Below are 26,708 nucleotides of genomic sequence, written 5' to 3'. Positions count from 1 at the left end.
ATCATTCTGCTTTATGAGGAATCAAGTTTTGTAGACTTTTGCAGAAGAATTAGTACTTTCTACCTGATATTGAAAATGTCAAGAATGTCACAGTGCCTTACTTGTTCTCATTGCTGGCATCGTATCGAGGCATAGGATCAAAATCATTTCCATTGACATCAAAACTGGCTTGCGAATCCTGTACCCAACAAGAGAAAGAAAATCAGTTTCTCATCAATTAGCCACTGATCATGTGGCCTATAAATTCTTCAGCAGGTTCCTACAAGAGAGTAATTAGACTAACTAACATTCCTGTGGTTTTACGATGAATGTGTGCTTTAGGAAAGGATTACATATTTAACAATTATGGGATATTTTTTTATTTTTTTGTTAAACAGAGAAAGATAACAAATGCTCCGAAGAAGTATAGTTCCAGCATCAGAGAGGAAATAGAAAGTGGTGTTTTATTTAACCCAAAGACTACATTTCTTCTAAGAACCTTTCAGAAGTTAAGAGACTTCATTTTCAAAATTGGGATTTTGCTAAATGTTTTAAGTTTCAAGAAATTATTTGCACAATGATGACTGAAATTTCAACCATAGTTTCAAGGAATAATATAATTTTCGTAAGAATTTTGTTATAAAATTACACATTGAAATGCAACACAAATTGCATTCTTATTTCCCTGGTAGTATAACTGTTTCAAGTATCTGCAAGATATCTGTCTTTTTGTTCCATATTTACCAGGATTCTTACAGCTGAAAATAGCTTACAGAGTAAACAGCTGCTGGTTTGTATGGCTCCCACTAATTGATGTGGTAGCATGTGGCGTGTTGACACACGGCAAGCAGCTCTTTTTAATCTCTTCTTTGTTCAAAACCAGTTACCACATCCACCTCAAGTATCCTGTTTGCAGCCACACCACCTATAATCCAACATACAGAAGGCATTTGTGATCAAACAAGTAATGTGTATTGCTTTGGGCGAAGTGTTTGTTGGTGTGAGGAAAGGGAGAGAGAAGGTGATAAGGAAGTAAGTAGTTACTTAAAATTCAGAGGAAGGACAGTACTGGAATGAAGTGACATATGATACAATCTAGGTCATTCATTCAGGAGGTAAAATTATGTCTTGGTTGTTTAAATAACTTAAGATATTAAAATGAAAGATGTATGATGCATTAGAATCAAACATACATTGACAGACTGGGCAATTGCCTGTCACTTGTTTGTGCACTCCTTCAGTCTGAGTTCCATGTGTAGCATGGGGAAGGATATAGATGCAAATAAGGCTAATTTAAAATAAGTGGCTTTAAACTGTGGATACCACTGTAGGTTTTAATGGGTTGTTAAAGACGTTTTTGTCACCATCTCTTTAATGCTCTATCAAGATGATAATAAGCTCACTGGCAAAAAGCCCGTGTTCAAGGCTCTTTAACAAGACCTACATCTGCAGTGGTGGGAGTGAAGGTATATGAATGCCTTCTCTGGTCATCTTCACCAGTCCAGCTCAATCCAAATATATTTGCTTGTTGCCTTATCTTGTATGAATGTACACCTTGAAACTTTATGTCAGACAAATTATAAAATCTTCATGGTCACACACTTTCAGGTGATGTCTACTCCAAAAGGGTAGGACAAATCACTCCAGCAAATCATGGCCCTGACACACTGAAGAGCTTCAAGCTTTGACGCTAACACAAAAAGTCACCCACTAGATAAGAAGCTACTCCTCATGTTATCCAACCTCCAAGATATATTAAACCAATCATTTAAATGTGCAAGCAAACAGAAATCTCGAGGCAACATGAGACAAAGGACACAGAAAACAAAGGACACAGCTCTACCACAAATTGCGAAGGGACTCACTGGAGTTAAGAGAGATTTACTAGAAAGATTCCAAAATATTCTACACCTGTTTTTAACGGAGTGAATCATAACAGGTCATATATTGTCCCTTTAATATTGTTGCTAGCAGTAAGATAAATGCCTTTAAAAATTAAAATATGAAAGAATTACTGTAAAAATACTGTCTTTGAGAATAGCTACTGTCTCACTGCCTAAATGTATTGGCCAAGAATGGACTTCAGTTGCATCCATTAACTGAAAAGCAGTGTCTTCCATTTCTGAGAATGTGAGGATATTAAGTTAAAAAATTGCAAAAGAGAAAAAATGTCAATAAATTGTTCCATTCATTCAGAAATTCAGAACTCAGCTTCAAGAGGCATTCAGATATTAAACACGTTCAGATGGAACACAGCCTTAACTAAAACAATACAGATTACCAAAGACTGACTTCCTTTCTCCCATTGGTATTAACATTTGAGGAAACACTTGTATGATTCTTCCTCGTTCATATCTCCATCTTTCCAGAAGCAGCACATTTTTTTTGAGTAATAACAAAACAGCAAATCTGGACTCTTCTGGACACTCACATAATTCTGCATCAAGTCTGGATGGTTTCTTTCAATGCCATCATCCAAGATGGTGACTACAACATTCTTTCCAGTGTAACCTCTCTTCCAGGCAGCTACTATATTCATATCTGACTGACAATGGTGGGTGTTATCACTGCAGTGCTGTGGAGAGAAGAAGAGATACAAATGTTGGATGTTGCAGATTACTGAGCAGTCTGAGGTTGAGATATTATCCTACTTATGTTAACGTCACCATTTAAATCAGCACATGAGCATAGCAACAATACAATATCAACACCTTCATTTAGACAGCAAACAATTTGAAAATAAATGCAAATTACATGAAAACTGCTAGTCCTGCTTATTTCTCGCTCTTTATTACTCTTCATGCTAAGCAAGAGAAAGGGGAGCATCCAGCAGTGCTGAACTACCAGAAGCCATGTGTAAAACAAATCAACTATTCCTGTTAAGCACACTCATTTGAAATGTATATTTGAAATATCTGGGGGGTTTTTCAGAGAAACAAACCATATGTGAAAAAAGTAGACATGCATGTAGAGAAATGGTCATAGAAAAAAAACAACAACTTTGCTTTTTGAACTTATGTGCTGTACAATTTCTTAACAGAATGTCTGGAAATTAATCCAGATTAACTTCTGTCTACAAAAGGCAGGTTTTGTCCAGTATCAGCACAAGATGAGCAGCACTTAAGAATCTGTAACAAAAACAACACCCTGAAAGACTTGCAGTTTGAGGGGTCTGATAAATTGTAGATGGTGTAGACTGAGAGCAGCCCAGGGTGCAGCTTTCAGAGCAACCAAGTCCAGTGTGGTGGAGAAAGTTAGTTTAGGGTACATTAAAACTGAAAGCCTCTTCCTAGACATGAATGCACCCAGCTCATGTGAAGAAATGTGGCTTGCCATGGCATGAGACTTGACCCTTGTGTATTTGTAATGCTCCATTAGTGACTTTCTAACCCCCACACAGAGCCCTCCCCTGCTAAGTGAGTTCAATGAGCCCCTCATCAGCACTGCTTTCCTCCAGCTCTTCCAGGCTCAAAAAGAGCAACAGTCAAAAAACAAAAACCAAACCAAACCAAACCAAACCAAACCAAAACCCAAAAAAAAAAAAAAAAAAAAAAAAAACCCAAAAACCCCCCCCCCCAAAAAAAAAAAACCACAAAAAAAAAAGGGGTGCAGGGAAGGGGAAAAGTAAAGGCCGAGAAAAAGAACAAAATTAAAAAAGGAACTTGTATCAAAGCAACACTGCACATTGAGCATGCTCCATCTCAATCCCTGCCCCACGGCCTCACATCGCCACTTCAGCCTCATGTCTGGTCAGTCTACAATTTGTAAAGAGATTAAACACACTCAGAGGGATGCACTATCGCTCTCCTCCCAAATGTCATCACACTGAAGAACTGTTAGCCATCCTATGTACAAACCTACATGATATTAATATTAAATTTTAATTTTCCTCCTTTTTCTCCAGTTAGCCATCCAAACCAGAGGATTAAGAGCAGTGATTTGCTATTACTTAAGCAAGATTGTATATAGATAGATATAGATAGATAGATAGATAGATAGATAGATAGATAGATAGATAGATGTTTGTACATAATATAAAGTCTCTCTCATGGTCTTTTCCATGTGCCTGCAAATACCTGTCTTCCTCTGTCTATCCATCCCCACATAAAGGAGCTTGAAGAACTTCAGGGACCAGTTCCAAGGAATGTGTAGGGCATCCTTAATTATTCCGTTCTCTGTATTGCCTGGAAATGATTATGCTGATGGCTTTACAAAACTAATTACAGTTTAAACTTGCCATCTGCACACTAAATGTAACGGTTGTACACATGAGATTTTCTAATGTACAAACAAGACAGTTACACAAATTTAACATTTACAGGTACCTTGGTCTTTTTCAAAATGCTATTAAATTAAGTATCATAAAATACCTGCAAAAGTTATTAATAACTTCCTTCACATTTTGCTGATGTGAAGAGAAGGAGACAAGAACATGGAAGCACCAGGCTTCAGCCACAGGGTAAACCCCAGAGTGAGCTACAATGGGCAGTCAGGATTCCTGTGCTCTGACCTCTAGTCAGATTTACAGAGCCATTACACTGTGCCTTTACCTCCTTCTTTGAAATGCCAAATGACCCTTTGGCTGCTTTGCACAGTCTTGTCCTCTCTTCCTCAGGGATGAGCTTGTTATTTTGCTTCCATGTCAACAAAATCACACAGGCAGCACATGCATATGCATGTTTTAATCCCCATTCCCTTGCAAACTCTTTGGATCTCTGCCAGATGATCCCTGCTGCTTCATCCCTTAATGAGGCTGTTGCCCTCACTTGCCTTACCTGAACTGCTGTTTTTGTGGCAGCAGGCAAAAAGGGCATTGCCACACACATGGAGACAAATGCAAGAGACATCTCTTGGTTTACCGTGCTCTGATGGCTCTCTCAAGAGACATTCAAGGTAAAATTGATACTCAAATTGTCTTGTTCTGCTCCAAGACTGGACAGAAATCTAGTTTAATCAAAATCTTTCTGCATAAAACAAATTTCAGCCATAACTGTGGGCCCACTTATAACTTTGTACCACAACATATACAACATATGGATAAAAAACGCAAAGGCAGCAAAGAAGCATGCAAATGAGAATAGTTTAACAGCAGACGAAGAGTTCAGTTATTATGGTTATAATACATAACTACTCATGCCCTATTTAAATTACATCTTTGGGGTTTTTTCATCTCTATTCCCTACTCTTCTTTCTCCTATCAATTACTTATCAAAGCTCTTTTTTTCTCCCTGTTTCTAGCCTTGTTCTTCTCTTTCAATACTGCCCTTTAGCACTGAAAACCAAGGATTTTTAGTTCAAGATCTGATCTCAGATTCCTATATTTTAACAACAAACTATACTTTCCCCCAGACTGGTGTCTGATTTTCTTCAGGTAAATCAGAATGGGCACTTTACTCTCAAAGCAGTCCCTTTCCTGTCTCCTTGTACTGGTTTTGGCTGGAGTAGAGTTAATTCTCTTCACAGTGGCTAGTATGGATCTATGTTTTCAATTTGTAACAAACACAGAGTTGATAAAATAGGGATGTTTAGCAGTGCTTATCAGAACCAAGGCCTTTTTTGCTCCTCACACCATTCCCTCAGTGAGGAGGCTGGGGAAGGGCAAGAAGTCAGGAGGGGACACAGCTGGGACACCTGACTCCAACTGATCACAAGATATTCCAGACCATAGGGTGTCATGCTGTGCACACAGAACTGCAGGTAGAAGAGGAAGGGGGAAAAGTTCCAGGTGATGCCATTTGTCTTCCCGAGTCATTGTCACACATGATGGAACCATGCTGTCCTGGAGATAGCTGAACACTTAGGAAGCGGTGAATGAATTGTGTTTTGCTTATGTGTGCCATTTTCGCTTTCCTTATCAAGTAATTTTTATCTCAATGCATTAATTGTCTTGCTTTTCCCTTCTGATTCTCTCCCCAAACCCACTGGTTGGACAGTGCATTGAGCAGCAGTGTGATGCTTAGTTGCTTGATGCAGTCAGGAGTCTCTTCAAAAAACATTTCCTGTAAGGAAATTTCCCGGGTTCCATTCTGTAATTTTTCTTTAAGCATGTGCTGCTTCTTTACCACCAATCCAAATTATGTTGTCAGGTTGCTAGCAGAGGACTGTTTTTTAATTAACTTGGAAGCACAGTTTCAACTTAGTGTGTTACTCAAATAAGCTATTATTAAACATCTCTCATGATAATATAAGTTATATGATCCAGAGTGACTGAATTTTATATCAATGAGCAAGCACTGAACTTTATAGCTCATTTTCAATCTATTTTTCCTGTCCTCTTTTTTTAACATAAAAACAAACTTTGTCACTATAATGTACAAATATAGTGTGTTTGGAAGTTTTTATTACGTCTGTCAGTTTTTGAACTGTTGTTTACCAGGTTTTTAAGGGAACAGCATAAAATAGACTCATCTACAGAATTTTCCCTCTCTCCAAACACATAAAAGTAATTCAGTAATTTCCTGCATTGGTACCATGATTAAACAACTGCATTAAGCCAGCACTAATTCAACATATATCATTGTCACCTACTGTCTGGTGGATATCATCAAAAGAAATAAATAACCTCTTGCCCAGTTACTTAGAGTAATTAGCTCATATGACATACTGTGCCCTCTGTAAGTTTTCATGAGGTACTTTGCCCTGGTTTCCTGCAGTTTTTAAGTTACAAGGAGTTCTTTCATAGAATCATAGAACTTAAGGGTTGGAATGGACTTTACAGGTCCCAACCCCCCCTGCCATGGGACAAGATCTAGTCAATATCTAAGGGGATATAGAGAAACAGAATGTGGTAATTAGAATGACACAATTTTAAAGACCGATTGTGAGTTTGACAAGCCTTGGATCTCAGTTGGTGGAATGAAACCTATGTTTCTGATCCCAGGAAAGCTCTGAAATACTAGTTTCTAGTCCGGGATTAGAAAGTATAGACTCTTTGAGAACTGAGAAGAAAAAGAACAACAACAAGGCCTGGTTTCACTAGAGTACTAATCAAACAGATGTTGACAGAGACAGAAACAAGAAGACTACAGTTATCATCACTATATCAGGGCATTTTTTAGCTACTAACCTACAAGCATGGAGAAGACAAGAGTTGCACAAGACCACTTATAGTCAAAGAAGGACACCTAAGAACCTACAAATTGATCTCAAACAACACAAGCAGAGACAAAGGCGACACATAGGGCAGAATCTGACATTTTGAGGAGTTAAAGACTTGATCATCTACCTCTTTTATGAAGGGAATACAATATGGGACATTTGGCACTCTGGTCCAGGCCAATGCACAAGCAGCAAAGTTTCTAAGTTTCTTAGTAGAGTAGACATTCTAATGCTACATTCAGCTTTCTGAGGTACAGGTTTGAGCAGGGTTCTGTGTTAAAACTTGCCAACTATTCTCTCTTTTCCTGCAGAAAAAGAGAAATAATATTGTTTTTATTATGCTCTGAATCTGATCTAATTTCTAATCTAAGTGGAATGAAAGAAGAAAGCAGGGTGGTAACAGGGAGAGCTGGGAAAGTAGGGTCCTTATCAAAATGGCTTATATAATGTAATGTAATAGAAATCATGTCAACAGGCTTTGAAGAGCATAAAGACAATATGATCTACTAAAATTATTTTTTGGCTTCTCTAGAGTAAGCACTTGAATGCTAAATATTCTAAATAGATTATTATAATCATGTCTCTTTTTACAAGTATTTCTCATGCTTTTATTATTTCATCACAAAAAACAGAAGATAGAAGAAGGATTTTTAGAAGGAGAAGAAGGTGTACTTGCAGATTTTTTATTTTTCTCAGATATACCCTGATACTTAGTGCAGGATAAACAGCAGTTATTAACTGCATAGGAGAGGTATTTTCTTCTGAGTTACATCTTTAAATATTTTCTAATTATTGCTGCACACTGTATTCAGCAGCTCTAAAAGGAGCAGAAAGATAATATAAAGTCTGATTCATGGTAAATACAAAATTATTTTTATTAGGTACCATCCAACTTCTGGGGTCACGATTTATTGAATTACAAGTTTATTTAAAATCTCTGTCTGTATCAAGCAAAATATTTCTAGGGTGTATCCTATTAAATATTTAACACCAATTTATTGGTTTAGTTAATTTACTTCAGAGATTAATTTGAGTCTTAAATTTTATTGATTTGTTAAGTTGACAAATAAAAAATATACTTAGAGGCCAATAAAACAATCACAGACATACATTGTGTTTTAAGCAATGAAGTAAAACAGGAAATCAATACAAAAGGGCTTCTTTTATTTGTAAAAGTATCTGATGGTTATAGTGAGACAAGAATAATTTACAAGCCTATATATATGGGGGAGGAGGTTTGCAGTGAAAAATAATTATCTCATAAATCTTACTCTTTGACTGTGATTAAATTGCTATTCTTTATAAGAATAGAATAATCCATAATGTTCTACATCTGTATTCAAGACAATCCCATCACCTTTCCATCGTTGGCACTTTTTAAAAGTCAATACTGGTGGTTATTCGGTAAACTGGGTGCTGGCTTAAACACAAGTTAATTCAAGGAAGCCCTGTATGTTCATGTTCCACAAGGCTGATGACCGCACACCCCTTTTAGGAGTGGGAAACTCTCCCCCTTCTAGGTATTCAGACAGCAACATTTCTCTCTTTCAGCTCTTCTTCCTACATGGGGTGTGACCTGTGGCTCTTCTGAGACACCTGCCTCCAGTACGGTTTCTTTACCATGTGGTGGCAACAGGAAAGATTCCTACAAGGCTGAGAAAGAAAAGTAGCTAAAAATGCCTTATGGTCATTGTGCATGTTCCACCAAATATGAAAAGTTTAATTTAAAAGAAACTGTGAAAGGTCCACCATGATAAGAGTGGTGATGATGATGAAAATTTTCATAATCATAATTGTGGTATATTAGACCTCGTGCATCTTGTACACCCTTGAATCAGTACTCGTGTGTCAAGAATCATGTGCCAAGAGGTATGTGTCAATGTATGGACAGATTTCTCCCTGGGAAGCATTGGGAGAAATATAAGAACAGTATGCAGAACACCTTAGGTAGTCAGAGAGGGGAAAAAGAAACAATTTCCTGTAGTTACTATTAAAAAATGCAGCAAGCAAAGTAGCATGCATGGAAATCTATCTCTGTATGTGGCCATATTCTCTCAAGGTGACTGTACATTGACTTAGTACTACTGCTGATGCTACCAGTGATACCATCACTATCACAGAAATTGCCTACTTAGCAAGGAAAGGCCAGCAAGTAGATCAAAAGTTAATGCATTTTTACCTGCCTAAAGCACTGTTTAAAAAAAAAAAAAAGGTACAGAAATTCTTTTATTCATTAGAGAGAATATATGCTTCCTGACCTCGGCTGCACACCATCAACCCCAGGGATTCAGTATTCATGAAGGATGAATAATTCCTCTGAGAGACAGTTCTTTCCATTGTACCATTTTTGTAGCCTTTGACTCATATTTTTATTTGACCTCTTCTAAATCACAAAAAAAAAAAAGGAAGAAAAATTGGGCAGTTTTACAATAAGTCCAAATATGCATTTTTTTTAGTGCATCGGTTCATGCGGCTCCCTAGTAAGACCAAATTTCTCTCACTCTCTCTCAAGCTAGAATTGATGTTTTAATTATTTTAACATAACAACATAACAATTAAAAAGAGATAATAAATCTTGCTTTAAAATAGGGGGTTTTTAAGTTTCTAAGGATTACTGCTACACTACTGAAGAGAAGCACTTCACAATTTAATTTTTAAACTATTTTCCAGTCAAAGACCCTAAGTTGCTAAAGAACATGGGAGAGGAAGGTGGTATTATTTAGACTTTGTGTGAACGTACGTAACAGAATCGAAATAACCACAGGGCGAGAAGGGTCTGAGCAGATGGCTGTTAATTAATCATTAACCTTCCAAGAGACTGATGAGTGGGAGGAGCCTGTGTCTTACAGACATCCACTTCTCTTCCCTTCTCCTATCTTTTCATTTTACAGTATTTAAGAAGAATACACTGGTTTCAGAATGTAGGGTGTGAGCAGGGAGCTGATTTAGGGCAGACCAGGCAACATGTTTTTCTGAGAATGTTATGTACTTGTAGGAATGAGAGGACCTGGAAGAAAAAAGATAAAGAGGTGTTGACTCTGAAAGCTAGTACTCAAATTTTAAGGACTGTTGCACTACTGCAGTCCATTTTTTCTCTGTTTTATGTTGTGGTCTGGTCCCTCTGATCCATGAGGCAATAGCCTGGTGACATCTGGTCTTAATGGTGGAATGTCCTGGGGGGAGAAAAAGGGAGAGAGGGACAAAGAGAGGGAGGAATCTGAGACAAAAGGACTTGCTCAGGAGGCTGAAGGAGAGATACATGTGACTACTCTTCCTCAAGTGGGTAGGAAAAGCAGAGCACATACAGGACAAAGTATGATGATAACCCCATATTCCATTATTAGTAATGGAGAAGCAGTTTTTCCCTGTTTTCTTGTAGGAATGTGGAGTTCCTGGGGCTGGAACTGTTTCACAGTGCCTTCACTTCAGCAGTAAACATCTATGCTGCTCAGTACCTAGAAGCCTTTTTCCTAAAAACCATAAATTGTCATCAGGCTATTGTACCATTCTTTGCTTGGCTGGTATGATAGAGGAGATTATAACTTGCCAGAGGACAAACCTTGGGCTCATGAAACTACCCTATTGAGACAGAAACATAAAAAACACTTCATACCCTCCTTAGACTGCCTTATAGAAATGTTTAACCTAATACTAGAAATGCATGCTGTGAAAATTCATTAACAATACAGGTCCAGACTAAGATAAATGGCTGCTATTTTAGTTTGCCTATAGGGAAGTAAGTTCCACACGCACCAATGGGCTTTTCAGCATTTGAGTGTGTGGCTGATGAATGCAAGGCCCACTGTGTAGTTTAAGTGAAATCTGGGAAGATAAGGCCAAACCACTCAAAGGGCTGGCTAATTATATTTTGCACATGAGAGGATCTGACAGAAATGAGAGAACTACTCCAGAGAAATCTAGGGAGGCCTGGAAAGGAAAAGGAAAGGCTATTCAAGAAAGAAAAATGTTTTGCGTAAGTCAAAGAATTACCACACAGTTACTCTTGTTACTGTCTCAGAAAATTTGACTCGGCTGACTAAATTTTAAAGTTCTTCTGCAATGCTGAAGAAGGTTAGTCCAGAGATATATGACACAGCTGTGCATGAAAGACTGTGCAAAATAAGGCAAAAAATGTAAAAAATGTCAGAATTGCAAAGGGTCTTAAAGGAAATCTCAGCAGAGTGTCAGGATTCAAGCTACCTCACAAGACAGAGATACTGCAGAGAGGTTCTGGAGAAGTCCAGTGTATTTGCAAACACTGCTTTTATGGAGAACAGGACACAGACCAATGTCTATGGATCTTTTCAGGAAGAGGACTTTAAGAGACTTGGGGAGATCCCGTTAAACAAAACTGGCTTTATCACTAAAAATACATACATCCCATTGACTGCAGCAGCGGCATGAAGCAAATTCTCCCAGTTGCAAATAAAGTACTTCAATATGTGGAACTGATCTGAGAACTGATTTTGAACTGACAGTATAGGAATGTACTCCTGTAGACAGACAAATTATACAAGTTCACTATAAGCACCCTTCATGCACATCAAAGGTTCAAAAATGTAACTGCTCCACCAACACATCAGATGGTAAATCAGATTCATGACTGTTGGCTTATACAAAGCCCATATGTAGGGCAGTCTCTACTTTCAAATTATATCCATTACTGATAACTGTATCAGAATTTGCAGATATCTTTACAAATCTGGGAAATCTGCAGATAAAACACTCAGAGTACTAAAGAAACTATGATCATAGCATTGTCAGAAGGGAAAAATACACACAATCAGAAATAAACTAATGGTAAATGTTCTTAATTTTATGGTTGCTGACAATTCCTCAGAGTCCACCACTTTTCCTAGTACTACAGCTACAAAATACTCTGCACTTGTTATATAATAATACTCTGTGTGGTCTGCATTCTCCCTTGTCAATCCTACCATCATTATCCATATCTTCTGTGATTCCCATCAGTTGGCCCTGTGACTCTCAGCTTTCTCCATTTTCAAATCTGAGCTGTAAATGTACCTTCTTTTTCTCAGTTTTGTTTCACCCACTGGCTCTGCTGTGTAACTGGAAATGCTACTTTAAAATTAATGTGTGCAAAAATACACTGCAAAGTTGAGAAGGCTCTTCCCAGTAAGAGGGGATTCTCGGAGAAATACAATGTACCTTCGTTTTCAACTGTTCTATTCTACTATGGAAACGTAGGAAGCAGTTACAAAAATGTTTCTGCTTACTTAAAAACTGTAGTGAGATCTTTGGATCCATTAGAGACATAGCGTGGATGTGTAAACAATAACACAGCCATTCATAAAGAAGCTAACAGAAGATTTCATATGTCCATTATGATGGCTTCTATTCATTTAAGGAAACATTACTTAGCATGTGCATGTGCAATTATTAGCTCTCAAATCTTAAGAGATTCCAGTGCTTCCCTTTAGTTCAGGAAAGTTGAAACTATGTTCTCATATAGCACACTCTCAAATCTGATAACACAGAATTTAGTAGAGTGGGAAGTATGGATGGCAATAGAGACAGAGTGATCTAGACCACTTATGAAGATGAACCTATTTAAGCAGTGTGTTTGTAATATGATTTTATACAAAATCGTACATAAAATTATGCCTGTAGAATTGAGAGTGCAAGGCATAAAATGAGAATGCCCAGAAACATAGTAATGGTTAAAAGGATTTAAGACTTAAGGTAGACAGTCACCTACAGCTTTAAGAAAGTGTTCTATGAAGCTATGTATTATTCTTTGATATTAAATAGCAGGATAGCAAGAAAAGTGGGTTAACACGCTTTTTTAAATGACAGCAATTATATTATTCCTATTATTTTGATACGTGCATGTGCCTGGTATTGATGTTTCAGAAAGGATGTTAATGGAAAATGAGCAATGACTTGTTCCTTGTTTTCTTAACTAGGTGCTGTATGCACAATTTACACTGATTCTTAACAAGCTCCAAGAATTTATTTTATCTGAGAGGGTGAAGACATGACTTGACTGCAGTATACAATTAACTCAATGCAGACAGTATTTTTGGAGAAACATTTATTTAATCTAGTAGAAAATAGCCTGACAAGGTAAGTACAGAGCAAGATAAACGTGTGACTACAAGGTGGAAGATTTTTAATAGTTAATCATTAAGACAGTGCTCAATCAAACCAAATGAGAAACAACGAAGGGAGTTCAGATCCTGATGCTGTTTTTTGTGAGACTGAATCAGCTCTGTGTCAAGAACTTCACACAAGCCTCAGTAATATGTATGATATGGGAGAAATGAAACTTTTTTCTGCCATTTCTGTCACCTTCAAATACTTTGAGAGAGACCTTTGGTATATGCAGTTAGATGCTGGTTTAAAGACAAGCATATTGCGAGTAACTCCACTCTAAATACACTCAGAAACATTAATTACTATGACTAAACTCAAATATGCAAAGCAATGATGCCAAAAGGGAATCATAGAATGGGTTGAGTTGGAAGGGACCCTCTAAAGGTCATCCAGCCCCACCCCTCTGCAATTCACTACCTCTGTGGAGGGGCAGCAGGCCACTCAAACCTGTCGGTCCACACACAAGTAGCAGTGGAGATCTAAGCGCAGTACTGACATGAAACATTCAAATGATGTGATGTTTTGAACTTTTTTACCCTTTGAAATTTTGTAGGAATGAGGCCTACAGCCATGAGATATGCCATGAGATGTGTGGCTAAGGCATTACCACGGGCATGGTGGCCTGCTGATGGAGTGACAGGTTATCAGATGGAGGATGACCCTTAGTGCTGCAATCAGCCAGGTGGAAGAGGGCGTGAGGCTAAGGTCTCACCTGTTTTGTTCTGCCTTTGTGAGAGACCTACAGTCTATGTAAGCTTTCAGTTACTCTCAATATCCCTCATTTACATATAAAGTGTATCTGGTATGTATCACCAGATATTTGTCTACCAGTCAAATATTACAGAATATTTGACTGCACTCTCAGCTCCACTTCTCTCAAAAGTATAAACTGGCATTTGAAATCCTACAGTGCAGAGGATGAGCATACAACCACCTTGCAGACAAGTCAATGGGTTTGCTCCCCTCCCCTCCTCAAAGCATGAACACCTCTTTGGTAAGATTTGCACCTCTGACTGTGTCAAAGTATACACAGGAACACTTGCACATAGTACTACACACTTATTTTGCAGGTCTAGTGAATTTATCACTGCCAATCCAAAAGAATCTATAATCTGTTGCTTCAATAAACTGCACTATTGGTGAATCCATGTTTGTAAAAACTATGAAACTCAACCGGAATGAATTATAGTGTTGCAATGGTTAATGGCATTTATGAATTTGTGAATCTGCCTGTGAAAGTTCTTACTGAACTCAATCAGACTTGTGGTGCTGATTTGATTCTAATCAGAAAGGAGGGCCACCCACAGTCAGCCTGATCTCTGAGGACAAGCTGAAAAGCAATGGAGTTTATTTTATGCCACAGTTCTATACTCTTAATGCAACACATCTACATTTAGGAATGGATGACCATATTTTTGAAAAAAAAATTTTTTTACTTCTGGAGCAAAATTTAGACATTTTTATTGAGAACCATCACTACATAGATATGGATTGTTTTACAACAGAAAAAATATGAGTTTCTGCGGTTGCTCTGCTATTTTTAAGAGATCTCTCAAGGAAAAAGAAGGTTTCTGAGAAAAGCAAGGAGAAAGTTTGGTTTTACAACCCTGGCATGCATGCATGTATGTATGTATGTATGTATGTATGTATGTATGTATAAACAAACAAACAAACAAATAAATAAATAATAAGGCTTTTTTATTAATTCAGCCTGGAGATTTCAGATTCTTGTCAGAGACACCTTGATCAATATCTGACCAGATTTATGACTTGACATAAAATAATCCACAAAACCAACTAATAAAATGACAGGCTTATTAAAATGCAAGAATTGGTCCAGTTAGGAGCCAAATAATTTTGGTTTGGAGGACACTGAAAAATTCAGAAAAACTTTTAAGTATACCATTAAGTTCAGGAATATGCATAAATCTATCCTTGGTCTGCAAAGCATCCCTGTGAGGTACATCACATGCCTGTATAACTTGTTGCACTTCAACTCACTAACATCATTTACAGGCAGCACTTTCTTATTAAAGATATCTCTTTTTATTCTTATGATCAGCCATACCAGCTGTTCTTTTTCCCCCATTCTGCTACTTTCCCTCAGTTAAGCTATCATCCTTTGACTTATGGACGCCAGGTTTTACCATGGATACAATAATCTAAGTGAGAACTTTTCAATCCACAGTATTTTTCTCCTTGCCTCTACCCCAAAACCAACACATGAATCAAATTAACAACTTGATGTAGGGTGACTTTAATCACAGGGTAGCTCCTGAAAGGAGAAATGGGAGCAATGGTCAACACTCTTATTGCATTCATTCATTTTAATTGAACTTGCCTACTTGAAACAACTTCCTAGTGACAAATGCTTACAAGAAAAATTGTGATAACTTAGAATTTCTTTTTAAATCTAAACACATATACAGATAGGTCAGTTTTTCCTGGCCTTCCTCACAGAACATAACTTGCTCAGGAGACCTCCGTGGATTGGTGCCTGCCTGGAGGCAACATGGGTCATAACCTCTGTTACATTCTCAGTCATACCCACACAGACAACCTCTACCTGCTAAGAAGTGAGAAAAGATGCATTGCTTAGCCTTAGGTTTAATTTCTCCTATTAGATTGCGGGATAAATCTTGTGTATGTGTCTCAGATGTTGAGACAACTGAAGACCTTTGCCTTGGGTGTGGCACAGTAAAAAAATCAAGTTTATAAAGAGTTTTTAGCCACCCTTGTAAAGTATTTCATGAGAACAGATGCTGAATTAGATCTCAGAATGTTTCACTGGTAATAGTTTACACAACGTATAAGTTGGTCTCAGGCTATCAGCAAGTTGGAAGTCCCAAACAGGATAAAAGCTGCTTCACACAGTGAGGTCAATACTTTTAAATTTTTGAATACTGGAGAAGAAGCAGCAGGCATGAATAGTGAAAGCAGACCATACTGCATACCCAGTGTGAGTGTGTTTAAAAGACAGGAACCTTTCAAATCTTTGCTTTCTCTCACTGGTCAGTATCAAAGACAGTGGGTCAATGTTATACTGTGTTTAGACAAACATCTTCAATGGACAGACACAAAGTAGAAGAATGCTTTCACTTTCACAACACTTCTATCCACTTACATAGCAGTTCATCACCAGTCTGGAGTGGGAGCAGATGGAAACTGCAGGATACAATGTTTTAAAAAGGAAAACCATGTACGAATAGCAAATACACCTAATAATTAAATCAAAACTAAGAGAACAGCAACTCTATATTGAGTGTCAAGGTCCTCAACAAAGCTGAACTGATCTAACTTCTCAGTGCTGTTAGAAAAGTTCTGCTCCCTCTTCCTATATTTATTGGTTTGAGGGTTTTTTTGTCTTTGTCTCTGTAGTTCAGGAGTCATAAGAGATGATGCAAAGGATGAGGACAGGATTGAGAAGCTAGAGGCAAAGATACTATAGGTCATAGGATCTGACACACAGAGCCTTGACTTGTATGGTGTCTTAAGAAACATCATCAGAATAGAGTCTTGAGTCTTGAGACACAAATTCAGTAGCGTACAAAAATTTTGGGTTTTTTTTTTTCTAGAATCATGTTTTCTGTAAGCAGACTGACTCCTTACCAGGATGTAAGGGTTGTAACACTTTCTAAATAGGTTATATTAATTTCACTATCCACATTTCAATTCATTTAGATGGGGTCTTAGTTAATCAGTTAAAAGCTCAACATGAGCCAGCAGTGTGAGCTCACAGCCCAGACAGCCAACCAAATCCCAGGATGCATCAGAAGGAGCATGGTCAGCAGGTCAAAGGAGGTGATTCTCTCCCTCTATTCTGCTCTTGTGAGACCTCATCTGGAGTGCTACATACAGTTCTGGTGTCCCCAACATAAGAAGGACATAGAGCTGTTGGAGAGAGGCCACGAAGTAGGTAAAAGGACTGAGACACCTTCCCTACAAAGACAGGCTGAGAAAGTTGGGGCTGTTCAGCATGGAGAAGAGAATGTTGAGGGGAGAACTTACAGCAACCTTCCAGTATCTGAAGGGGCCTACAGGGAAGCTGGAGAGGGATGTTTCATTAGGAACCATAGTGACAGGACAAGGAGTAATGAGGATAAATTGAAAAAGGTAAAATTTAGATTAAATATTGGGAAGACATTTTTTACTGTGAGGGTGATAAGACAAAGGAACAGGCTGACCAAGGAGGTTGTGGATGTCCCGACCCTGGCAGTGTAGGATGCCAGGATGGATAAAGCCTTGAGAAACCTGGTCTAGTGGGAGGTGTCCCTGCCTATTGCAGGGAGGGTTGGGATTAGATGATCTACAAGGTCTATTTCAATCTATTAACATTCTATGACTCTATGCTATAGGTTTTAGTGTTTCAGCAGCTGGGATCATACAAAGCCCATTTAAACACTGCGTCTGAAAGCTTGCATTTAACAAACTTTCCTCAACAGTCTACTTTCAGCCAGACTAGGACTTCAAATGATAATAGTCTCCTTCCAATTCAAACTTAAACCAGGTTATGGAAGAGTGCTTGAAGTTGAACCAATGAGAAGTTATTTAACCTTTTTTTGTGAGTTCAGAAATGGTTTTTCTTGGCTTGTCCTTTTTGGGGTTTTTTCCTAAACGGGATTTCTGGCTCCAAATATAACCAGGAGTTGATATTCATTAAACCCAAACCAGGACTTTTTTGCTCCCAAGTAGTAGTTTACTGTTTATTAATAAACTGCTTTGTTTGAAAGACACAGGAGAGGGAGAACCCCAGTATATACTCAATGTTTAGTCTACCTTTTATACCTGCCTCTCCTTGGGGTGCTGTTTTTATACTACTTGGGTTTAATAGTTTGGGATTGTTTTCAAAACTGAAAAAAACTTGCTTTGTTCTTTTAGGAATTCACATAAACATGGATAAAGACAGGGAAATTAAATGTTTACATGCCATGCTACTCATGAATTAGTTAACTCTATTGCTACAGAAAGGGTAAGACAAAACTGGTACTAACACCATAAAAGATTCACACTTTCACCTCTCAGGGCTCTCTGAGCATCTTCTCTCCTGCACATCTTCCTCTTCCTGACCACCACTCGTTTCTGCTGTTTGCTGAATATGAGTTTATTTTGAAATAGCTAGTGTTTAAGCTTTTGTAGAATTTCCAACATTCTCAGCAAAAGAGAACGCTCAGATGTTGCCTGTATCGCTCCACACCTTACAACTGGAATATTTTCCAAAAATCTCTACTGCCTGTCTTTGAGAAGACCAGGGGTCTTGGGTTGACTCTCCTGTATTTAATGACTGAGTTCAAAATTATCTCATATCAACATTATCTATTTAGGTCAAGTTTCATCAAAATTATATTTAGAAGCCATGCAGATGTGCAAGCGCTTGTTGGACTTCTCTCCAAAATGGCACTGATAAGAGTTTGCTACACTTTTAGTCTCCCCTGCTATGTGTTCCTTGTTAGGCAAGAAGAAAATCCTCTTCACAGGGCTTGAGCAGGAAATGTAATGGATAGCAAAGATTTCAGTATACCAGAAGTAGCTACAAGCAATGCCAAGGATGACCTGCAGTTAATTAAGTGGTGCAGAACACACTTTATTGAAATCTCAGTCCTCAATGTGTTTGTTTCTTCTGTTGCTCAGGCTTTTCTGCAGCTGTTGTGGGTTTGTGAGGGGCAGGGAATGTTTTGGGCTTTTTTTTTAGTGTAGATAAAAAATGGAGCATGAACTATGGTCAAAAGAAGGTCAGCAAGAACTAAGGTGTTCTGCATACCTATAATTTTAGTCAAAACATTTGCCCATGTGATATACAGGAAGACAAGTTAAAATATAGATGCAGTAATCAGGAATGCTGGGGTTTTGATGACCCCACTCTACGCTGTCTATATGGCAACTGCATATGGAGCATAATGATTTTTAACAACTGGTAAAAGACCTGATACCCTGGAGCTAAATACTGGTCCTCCAGTTTCTCCTTTGACACAGATCAAGCACTCCTAATAGGATCATGGAATATCTCAAGTTGGAATGGGCCCATAAAGATCAATGAGTCCAACTCCTTGCCCTTTGCAGTAGTACTTAAAACTAAATCGTATGACTAAAAGGATCATCCACACTCTCCTTGATACTCTGTACAGAACGGTTAGGAAACTGTCCTATGGAAGCACAACACTAATTTTTGCTTCCTGACTGGGAAGTAATATAGTAACTGTATTCATAAAAGTCTCATAGGTTATGAGTTCGCTTCTGATGAGGGCAGACTGAACATGTCACACTAGTTCATTCTTTAGTGAGCAGACCACAAGACAGTGAAGTTTCATACTCAATTCTGTACTGTGGATGTGCACTTTTGGTCATTTGGGGGTTCCTGGTGTTTGTATAGCATTTTTATGTGGAAAAAAGCTACAAAATATTAGTTAAGCAGATGTAATATTTAGCAACCCCCTTCCTAAAGTATCTGCAATTTTAGTATGCAAACTAAGACCTAAAGTGAGTGTTTGAAACAAAGTAGTATTTTTACTATTAATTAAATTAGCTCTACTTTCTTCAGTAAATCAGAGTACTCAATATTGCATGACAAAAGAAATTGTTTTGCTGTTTGACATTACTTGATTTTGATTTTTCAAACATCTGAAAAGTGGATAGCTAACTAAGCAGCTGCTCCTGGAAACTGCTCTTAGAGAGCAATAGTGGACAAATTCCTTCTACTTTGTAAACAGAAAAAATGTAATTCCAGGTAATGATGTAATTCTGTATATACATTAATGGTTTTCCTGCCAAAGTACTATGAAAGATAAAAACTGAAATATACCAAAATGTGCCTGAAAATTACACACTTTACAACTGTTAATGTTAGCAATTTTATATTACATATAATTATTAGCTGTTTATTTTGAATGAAAACTAAAGGCAGCTATTTATCATATCATACATCATTAGAAATTCAGCTAAGATTTTGCGCCACTATCATTTCTTTACTAAATGCAGAAACTAGTCAGAAAAAGGATGTTCAGAAAACCACAATATTCTATACACAAATGATATTTCACAAACGTTATACAGTTTCTCATATATGCCTCACAGTACCTACAGTTTCTTAATGTGACTCAGTTGCTACTCAGAAAAAAAAATCCATTTAAAATAAATTCTTGACTGATAAAATAGAAGACTCTGAAGATAAAATCACTGTAGTAAGTAGGCAGAGGAATGCATGCTATTGCTGTATGATTTTTTTTTTACCAAATCTTTGACATGCAGGAAAATCTCTCCAAAAGCAAGTATGGAACTGATTTCAGTATTTCTTCTTCTTGCTTCAGTAAAAAATGCTGGCACAACCCCCAAATGGTGCTGGCTTCCATTTGTGTTTTCTGTGCACTTTCAGGGTTGCTCTTCTAGAAGCCAGAACTAAATGTCCCAGAGGAATAGACCAAGAAGCCTATCTGGTCAGTCTGTCTTCAAACTATTGATTATCTTGCTTAACTATTTGCACAAATAATCTCTTTTCAGTAGATATGAATAAATCCACCTCTACACGTTTTTGATTACATAAAGTATGCTGCCATCTTCCAACAGGAAATTAATTTAGGTCAAATTGTGCATTACCAGACCTTATGTTAGTGTTCTGCCTTGTCCACAGAGAACAAGATGTGTGTTTCCACATTCAGATTTGCAAGGTAATGTTCTGACAGGCAGTTTGACTTTTTTTAGCAGCACGTCTGCTGAAATTAAGTTACAAATCATCTTTTTAACTTTGTGAAACACCAAAAGCTTGATCTTCTCATGCAATAAAACCCACAAATAATAAAGTGCATGCAACAACCAAACCAAGTTACAAAATATGCAAAACACTTTCAAGCATGCCTCGCCATCTCAGAAAGAAAAAACATTTGGCTTCCACTGCACAGACAGAAAGAGAGAGAACAATTCTTCAGAGGGCAATAAAAAGAGAATGAGGTTTTCCTTAGCTGCTAAGTAACTTTTTAGAAGGTTGTAAAGGAGGGTGACACATATTCATTTGCTGCAGTGTTAGCATATGGCATGCGAAATTCTCTCCCGAATTTTCTGCCTCCTCCGTACCCATGGGCAGCACTCAGATCCACTGTGACCTCTCCTTCTCTCTTTGCCTCTTTTCAGCCTGCCTCATCAGGCTCCTACCACTTCTACTTTCGTCCCACTGTCTCCTTTCACAGTCCCACTCACTGAGATGACCTCATTAAGGGCTGTGCCAGACATGTAAAATCTTTTTCTCTGCTCTGCCACTTGCACTTGGAGTTGGAGGAGAGGCACAAGACAAGCCAGCTCCCTACAGACCTCATCACTGCCATAAGGAAGGTAACCGTGCTGCCTAACTCTTCACCCTAACTTATTTCACGGCTACAGGACCTTAGGAAACTCACATTACTCACTGCTGATAAAGGCTGATTAACCCCATTCTGGCTGCCATCCAGAGTCAACTATACTGTGTCAGAGCAGGAGTCTCCCTCCTTGTGAATGCTAGTACAGCTTACTTGGGAGCTCACAAATATAACTAGAGAGCTCTCTGTAGCGTACTGGCGGAATTTTCTGAAGAAAAACTAAGGTGGGTTCACCAGACCCTTCACTGCAGCTCAAAGCAATGCTTGCTTCACAGTCCTCACTGAAGGTGAAAAGTAAGTCATTTTTCCTGGGTGTTGGTTTCAGGACCAGACCTCAAGGCAGACAGCTCCAGATGCAACTAATTCAGTACACATCAGCTTTTCTGAATTGCTCTCAATGACAACATAAATTACATTTCACCTGTTTAAACCAGAAATCTTACAGTGAAAATACACTGATAAATACGATGACTGATGACTGATAAATACTGGGTGATGAGTTAGGCTTCTCAGCAAATATTTTATCTTGAACAGCTTTCTAAAAAACTCAGTAGCGTCACTCTACGTCCACTATTGTGCTATGATATTATATAGCTGTCTCATGGAAGCAATCACTCAAGCATTATCCACCAAGTAATTGGTAAATGCTCATTTCCACTGTGGCTCAGTCACCTACTTTTATTGTCCCCTGCTGGCAGTGCTATAATCCTTTTCCACCTTGAATCCCCTAAAACACCTTGCATTTGTAGATCTGCTTATTCTTTCAGTGCAGTTTTGGAAATCAGGAATGCTTTTCGAAAGGCCCCCTCAGTTAGAGAAACAGCACGGGCAGGCATTCTATATTTTCTTAGGTTTACAGATGTCTATTAGAGTGCCTTTTCAGAAGTCTTGTAAGAAAATGTATTGTTTTCACTATGTTTACTTAGTATGTCTTTCCTATTTTTGAAAAGAGTACATAAATTTTGGTGTCTTACAGTTCTTTTCCATCATACTGCTGCCTCTCAGGGAAAACTAGCAGACTACGGAGGCAGCTTACAAAAGTCCACCTTTTGAGTTCCCAACACAAAGGGTGTATAGTCATCTGCTTCTAGCATTCCTCTTTTGCATATTCTCCCAAAGCACTGGTTTTGTCTAGAATGAAGGAATAAATGTGAAAAGAAAATAACAAAGGTTGAGAAGAGGAAAGAGATTCTGAAAAAGGAAAATAATTTTCAAAAGAGGAAATACTGCCCTTGTAAGAATCAACAGCAAAAACAAAGCTTAAAATTATTTAAGACAGAAGTCAAGCGGACACCACTGTGGACCTAAGATACACATAAAGCAAAATGAAAATTTTACTTTGATGAGGCTTTGAATTATACTTTATGTTGGTGTGCAATGTATTTACTACTGACAATTAAAAGGCAGCATTTTCTTTGGTTTAGATATGTAATAGGTAGTGTTCCTCCATTCCAAACAGCTTATGAATGTGACGATCTCACCCATTTTCTATCTGTAAAGCTGACAGGCAAGTTCCTATGTTCCACTTCTTGCCGTGGTTTACAGCTTTAGTAATACTGTTAGCTATTTTCCCTATTTTCTCAGTTTCACTGCTATAAAAACTTTCAGGATGACCCCCAAGTACACATTTTAGAGACCCTGGCTAGCTTCTCTGAGTATAACTTAATTTTTCATGCTACTTACTTTTGTACTGCACAGTTATGCTGTACTGTTCAAGAAGAATACCATCTTGTCCCATTTGTTTACTGCAGCAGAAGGTCCAGTTTTCCTCTTTTTCTCTCTGAAAGCACTGTACCTTTTCCAGCTGTAAGGACTAAGGTCTGAATACACATTTCCTCTTACTCTGATGAAGTGACAATCAATGATAAGAAAAAACTTTGCTTGTACTCTTTAACTATCTCATTTATTCTTAGGTGTTCTAACAGAACAGTGCCTCTCCCTCCAATTTCACATCTCAAAACATCATACCCCTCTAGTCAATTCTCAGTCAAACAGGCATATCCTTCTACATGGCCATGGAGAGCGGGAAGAACCTGGTACAGAAGTGGAAACTTCTCCAAATTACAGAATTCTGTCAGCACTAGTGATTATTATTAACAATAGAAGGGATGATAACAATACTGGAGAGGATTACCCTTGGTCAGCGTTAAAAAAGAACTGTTCTGAAGCCTGCCTGAACTGACTGCAAAGACATAATCAGCATCTTTGTAATCTAACAACGGTTTGTTAAAATGTAAACAACGGGTAACTTAATTTCTGCAATAAAGCCCATTGTGCCAGCAGAGATAGATTACAGCGGCAGAAAGCTGTGCTTGTATGCCTGAGTGATGCCGGTTTCAGCTGACCAGTATGAAGCCCTTCTGAAACGGGGAGCAAAAACAAATGGTCATCAATAACAGCCCTCTGACTGAAGTCTATTAAAGTTGTATTAACCAAACTTTGCGTATAAAGGAAGTGAATAATCTGTATTTTTTCTACGCAGGCAAGATGAGGAAACTCATTTAACCAACTGGTAGGTACAGTGAAGTTGGTTAGGCACAAAGTCCCCTTAGTCATGCCAAAGACACTGCTTGTTGTTATTTATGTTAAGTAAAACAGTTTCAGATACAGAACAGCTAACTTTGACCTCTTTCAGTTGCGCAAACTTACTGTATATAGTTCATCTAGTTATTGTCTGACAAGTTATTTTGTCGACATCAATGAAACAGAAAAATTTGTTGGATTTAACATGATACAAAAATAGCTGAACTCTGGGGTTGGCATACAGGATTTAGCTCTCTCTTGACTCAAAATTTGGAAAGGTATGTTAACTAGGGACCTTCTTTATTTCTTTGCTATCAGTTCATTCTAAGCAGGCTGGACCTAATTCTGTAGGTCAGTTTTGAATAACAGTTGGATAGGTGAAGTTTCATATGTTACTTAATCTATAAATATATTCTATTTTACTCTTAAGCACAGATGCCGTAGGATTCAGAGATCCTGCTAAAGAAGTTGGGTTTTTTCCAACTTTCCTTGCTGTGAGGGAGGGAAGTCAGAAGAAAATCACCTTTTCCTCGTCATTAGAAAGCACTAGAAGCTGTAATTTTTTAATAGATAACCCCCAGTGATGCAAAGTAGAAGTACACTTCGAGGTGATTTATGACTCTGAAAGGTCTGTCTGCTTCAGTTTCTACAGAACTATAAGGTGTTCAATAACTATATTTCTAATCACTCTGCTCTTTCTAGGAATGCTTTTGTGTAAATGGAGAAAAACAGTGATTAAAAAAGACCTTTTATTTTGTTCACAGCATAGATCTTGAGAGAATCTTTTAAACTTTGTGATGGCCCAAAAGAGAAAGAAGGCCTGAATCTCTCTTGTAACTTCTTGCCATGGATATCACACAAACAAAAATGTATTATTTCTAGCTCAGACAAATAAATTTACAAGGGGTGGAGGAAAAAAAAAATCAATCAAATATTGTTTGACAAAGTCTTTGAATAAAAGGACTTGTGTCAACAAATCTGAACAGCATTTACAACTCTGTTAGAGATTATGCCAATTCAACGGCCAAAGGTACCAATCTTAACCCACAATGAAATTACTTATTAATCCTAATGCAAATCTGTATATATGATAGTACTCTTATTACTTTCTCAATAACATGTCTGCAGCCAGCCATCGAAAAACCTCTTTCTGACATAGCAATGACTGAAACCCTTAACTAACCTTGAACTCCTTTTTTACCTTTCAACTTACAAAGGTAAAAAAGATTAACAAAAGTAGCTATGGTAACAATCACAAAGACAGTCATATGAGGATATCTGGTAACGACACAGTCAGTCCTGAAGTCAACCCATTCACATATTTTTAGCTGTTTTCTCTAATGAAATAGCATAGTTGCTAATACTATTCTGATGTCTCTCAACAAAATGTCATCAAACCACAACCACAGAAGATATTCTAATACACAGAATTATTCAGTAGATGTAAATGCAATCAGTCAGGAACAGTCCCTTCCCAGATGGTCTGAAAGTGAGGCTTTCTTCCAAAGGGACAGAAATTACAAGATTATGAAAGTTGCACAAGACTGTACAAGCTGTCCATTTGCTGTCCTAAAGTGCTTTCTGTGTTAGACTGACAGTTGTGGGGCAGCTGGGAAATAGTGTGGCTAGGCCACAACTGATTTAAAAATAGGAGACTTGCTGCCTTTCAGACGGAAATTAGAGGCAACTGCTTATGCATCTTGGTCCTGCACCCAGCTCTGGGGTCCTCAGTACAGGAAAGTCCTGTTGGAGAGGGTCCAGAGGAGGGCCACAGAGGGAACACCTCTCCTAGGAGGAAAAACTGAGAACATTGAGACTGTTTATCCTGGAGAACAGACGACTCCAGGGAGACCTTACTGCAGCCTTTCAATACCTGTAGGGGCCAAGAAGAAAAATGGGAACAGGTGTTTTAGCACGGCGTGTTGCTATAGGACAGGGCACAATGGTTTTAAATGAAAAGAGGGTTGATTTAGACTGGATATAAGGAAGAAATCGTTTATGAGGAGAGTTGTGAAATGCTGGATCAGGTTTCCCAGAGAGGTGGTAGGTGCACTATCCCGGGAAACATTTCAGGATCAGGTAAAACAGCACTATAAGAAACCTGGCCAAGTTGAAGGTGTCTCTGAACAATAGCATGAAACAGAGCCAATGACCCTGTGTGTACTTACCATGTACCACATGCTTGGCCATTTGGGATCATTGAAATAAGTGGATTGGGTACCACCAGGTTTATAATCCCTCTTTATCCTTCTTTTAACCACCTGCTGTTGTATCCACTCCACCTGCCAACCAGGAAAACATAAGGAAAGTGTTAGGGTTCCATGAAGATTACCAAGAAATGTGTGAAATCTTGGTAAGTTTCCCAATACTGTACTCCAAGACATATCTCACGTTCAAGAATTCATTTTCACAGTGAAAACATACAGTTCACCTTGGCATACTGCTCACTAGGCAACATATCCAATTTAGTGTTACAAATCTCCCTGAACAGCTAGTTAAATAGCTGACTAGAAAGATTTCATTGGCTATCATCTTTTAAATAGTATTGGTTTACTGCTTTTCATTATGAGACTAGTACTTCTTTTGAATTTATGAAAACAGATATTTATTTTGTCTAACCAATATACTAATCACCTTCACCACTTGTGTTTC

General features: G+C 38.0%; 1 protein-coding gene across 1 annotated transcript; it reads right to left on the bottom strand.

Moving 5' to 3' along the window:
- Positions 1–26,332, bottom strand: LOC103807930 (proprotein convertase subtilisin/kexin type 6-like). Its single transcript, XM_009080685.1, has 3 exons — positions 26,225–26,332; positions 2,411–2,554; positions 1–178 (listed from the first exon to the last, which is right to left on the bottom strand). The coding sequence occupies exons 1-3, from the start codon at positions 26,234–26,236 to the stop codon at positions 98–100; spliced, it is 237 nt and encodes a 78-aa protein (XP_009078933.1). The 5' UTR covers positions 26,237–26,332; the 3' UTR covers positions 1–97.
- Between the last annotated feature and the right edge of the window lie 376 nt (positions 26,333–26,708).

This window comes from Acanthisitta chloris, unplaced genomic scaffold (genome assembly GCF_000695815.1).
Source record: "Acanthisitta chloris isolate BGI_N310 unplaced genomic scaffold, ASM69581v1 scaffold10700, whole genome shotgun sequence".
NCBI classification, from domain to species: Eukaryota; Metazoa; Chordata; class Aves; order Passeriformes; family Acanthisittidae; genus Acanthisitta; species Acanthisitta chloris.
The sequence above is the reverse complement of the archived record's forward strand: the minus strand, read 5'-3'. Positions and strand labels throughout refer to the sequence as shown.